Raw genomic sequence first — 3637 nt, forward strand, 5'->3', positions numbered from 1 at the left:
CTTATTTCAAATATATTTAGTAAATCATTTTTGCGAGATATCAACATCGATTATCAATAAATTAAAGTATGTTTAGTTTTGAAGCAGTCGTAATGTTACAGAAACAATGTATTTGTACATTTTTAAAAATATAATTTGTTCCATGAATATGCGAGAGAAAATAATGTGTCTACATAAAACTACTGTACAAATGACTTTAATTGAAGTAAAAGTACCATTTATGCAAAATATTATAATAGGTTCAATACAAACTATAAAAAACTACTAAATAAACAATAAAAGTATTAATACTACAGGTAAATTTAACTACCCCCAAAACTGAGTTTAAAAAAATGCTTGTTGCATAAACTTTCTTCTAAACTCAGTATGCATCGACTACTTTAAATCTGCAATTAAGTATTGGTCAAATTTAAAAATAAAAGCTCATCTTTAAAATAATGTGGCACTTACAAATAAAATATTCAAATATGCAACTACGGACAAAATACAACAGATTTTAAGGAAGCCAACATAAAAATATTGTATTTAAAATCCCAGATCGAAAAATAAATTTAAATATGTTGGCGCTGTACCGTAACACCGCAGTTTTATAGCATGGTATGTATTCGCTGAGGATTAAAATACCAATAAGTATCTAAATTTGTTGCAATAGAGAGGGAAAACATTTTTGAGGAGGGAATATGGAGGTCTAGGCGTTTACACGCTGTGTAACATTCACCATTCTGACCATTTTGCAACAAATTCAGATCTAAACAACTCCCTAGGGAGGAAATCCAGCCTGTCTACAAACATTTAAACATACTCAAAACATTGTTGATTAAAGTAATATGTATATTGTGGGGTAATACTACTAAACTGTTATAATAAAACTGGCAACTTAAAAATTAGAATTTTTGCGTTAATCACTAACACACATTTTTGTATCTTCCATGGATGTAACAAATAGACAACTTGTGATGCATTTAAACAATATTATGATGTTTTATTTATGTTTAAAGCATTGACTTTGTGATCAAACATGTTAACTAATGTTGGTAAATATTAGTTTATAACCACTTACCGACTTTTTTAGTCCACCGGTTTAGAGACGTGCCCGTCTTTTCGTCTAAAACTAAAAACGGTGAAGGCGATAGTGTATTTTAGTATTTGCATGTTGGTGTAGCGAGTGTCCCGAGACGGGTACATTTCGAAACCAGCAGACTAAAAAAGTCGGTAAGTGGTTATATACTAATATTTACTAACATTAGTTAATATTATGATGATTTGAATGCACGACTTGTCTATTTGTGGCATTCATGGAGGACACAAGAATGTGTTTTTAGTGGTTTATTAAAAAATGCTGATTTTGAAGTTACCAAGTTGTAGTAATTACTCCACAATATGATGTAAAAATGGTAATGAAAATGAAATGACAAATATTTTTTAAATGTTGGATAAAAATATATTTATAAACAAAACGGAATGTGCAACTATCAGTTGGTTCGCAGTTGATAATCTCCATTCTGCGTAATGTACCTCACCCACGGTAAGGCTTGATAACCGCTCTTTTCGATAATCTTCAAATATCGCACTTGGATACCGGACGTCGTGAAATAAGGAATCTCAAACTTCACTTGTATGGGGGGCTTGCCATCCGTATCTTCGCATTCTACAGACGGCAGACCGAAATGCGCTCTCATCAAGTATTCCTTTCCTCCGGGGAAGGATTTGATGGACCAAGTTATCGCATTCTGCTCCGGGGTATACTTGACACTTCCTATGGTTGTCTTGAACTTCGGAGAGTCCGCATCGGCCGGCACGGGGATGACGATTTCCACGTTATTTGCGGTCGATCTTCTCTTGAACTGGGATTTGGCCTTGATCATGTACTCCACTCGCGAGTGGGCGTGTCTCTCGATAACGGACTCTATCCAGATTAAGGGCTTGACGTGAGTGTTCAGCCGATAGGACATAAGCTCGAACTCGCCGTCGGGAGGAATGAAGGAGATGGTCCGGTCGTTTTCAAATCGAGATAATCTCACGCACTGGTGGAATTTCACATCCTCCAATTCTACCGATTTTGACTTCCCTCGGCCTGTGCTTTCGAAGAGGACTTTGTCATTGAGCCCGAGCCGTAACTCCGGCATGCCCGACAGATAAACCCTCATTTTGATGGCCCCGACAATCTCGCTCCTTAAAACATTTCCGTTTGAATTCGCTAATAAGTTAACTGACTCGATGACATCCAAGAACACTTCGTTTTTCCTATACTTTATTCCTTCGGAGCGCCATGACACGGCGTTAGTTACGGCCATCGGTATTCTGGGCTGCATTTCTAATTTGTGGCCTTCTTGAGTGATGTACTCTTGTAGAATTTTGCTGTCCGTGGTCTGGGGGTAGCCGAAGTCGATTAACTCGTCTAACAGCTCGTAAATAACGACGAAGTTATCCCGTATGCTTTCTTCCTCTAGCTCTTTAAAGTACTCGGTCATAACCTCAACTATTTTATACAAAAACACAAATATTAATGCGATATTGGCATTTTTCTTGGTAGTCGACACTATGTACAGGTTATTCGTTTTAATGTAAGCGAATGTACAATCGCTAGTCTGCAGGAGAGGCGTCAACATTCCTTCTTCCTCCTTCTCCATTAGCAAAGGCATAAACTTGTCAATTACACCGAGTTCGATGTCGCCTCGGTACGTCCGAGATATCAACACCTTCCCCTTCACATCCAGTATATAAATCGCGGAAGACGACATCTTCTATATTCTGTAAAAAGGAAGGTAAATAACTTATAACACCAGCATATTTCGCCTGAGATAACCGTCAGACATAACCAAAGGTGACGTCGACATTGAACCGATAATAATAAACAAAAGATTCTGAAAGCGAATATACCACTTTTAAAATAAAATGCTTACTTTATACTGACTCAGCTGTCTAAAATATATCTCACATATCACACGAAATTAAATATGTCAAACCCTGACATTTGCAGATATTCCACCTACACCTGCAAGGTAGCCATTTTCATTTGCAGTGTGTTCGTAAAAGAACTAATATCAACATATATGAACATGAACATTCATAATAAAACATACAAATACAATACTGTGTTGTTTTGGAATATTTTTTACTGTCCTGCGTCGGATTTGAGGCGCTAAAATTGCAACGCGTTGGATTACAAATAAAACAATAAAATCATTATAGAAAAATAATAATAAAACTGTCTAATCCATCTTGGCTGTTTTCGAAGTTTTATTTAATTATTTATCATTTTTTTCATTAGCTTTATTCGTAAAATACATACCTACTAAATTATTTAAGTAATCAAACTAAATAGGTGTAATAGAAATATATATATTTAAATAAATGTATCTAGAGTATTCTTATATACGAGTACCTTTATCTAATAATGATAATGTTATTTGTACTAATAAATATTTATCAACTTGAAATAATCTAAGCATAATTTTTAATAATCGTTGAAAGGTATGCTTAGATGATTTTCAATTATTTATTATTTTGCCCATATAAAAAACGGTGGTAATGCTTTTTTAACATGGGTTACTTTTAGTTCTTCTAATCTTAGCAGCATAATCGTTATGCTGCATTTTATATCAAATAATATTATCAACTTCTAAGCAAATGTATT

At 34.8% G+C, this 3637-nt stretch overlaps 1 protein-coding gene across 1 annotated transcript; it reads right to left on the reverse strand.

Annotated features, from left to right (window-relative positions):
• Nucleotides 1-3027, reverse strand: AP-1mu (adaptor protein complex 1, mu subunit). The gene is made up of 2 exons (XM_088228930.1): nucleotides 2904-3027; nucleotides 1-2751 (listed from the first exon to the last, which is right to left on the reverse strand). The coding sequence occupies exon 2, from the start codon at nucleotides 2739-2741 to the stop codon at nucleotides 1473-1475; it is 1269 nt and encodes a 422-aa protein (XP_088085056.1). The 5' UTR covers nucleotides 2742-2751; nucleotides 2904-3027; the 3' UTR covers nucleotides 1-1472.
• Between the last annotated feature and the right edge of the window lie 610 nt (nucleotides 3028-3637).

Source organism: Micrasema longulum, unplaced genomic scaffold, assembly GCF_059751315.1.
Source record: "Micrasema longulum isolate JH-2025_06_02 unplaced genomic scaffold, ASM5975131v1 h1tg000615l, whole genome shotgun sequence".
Classification (NCBI taxonomy): Eukaryota; Metazoa; Arthropoda; class Insecta; order Trichoptera; family Brachycentridae; genus Micrasema; species Micrasema longulum.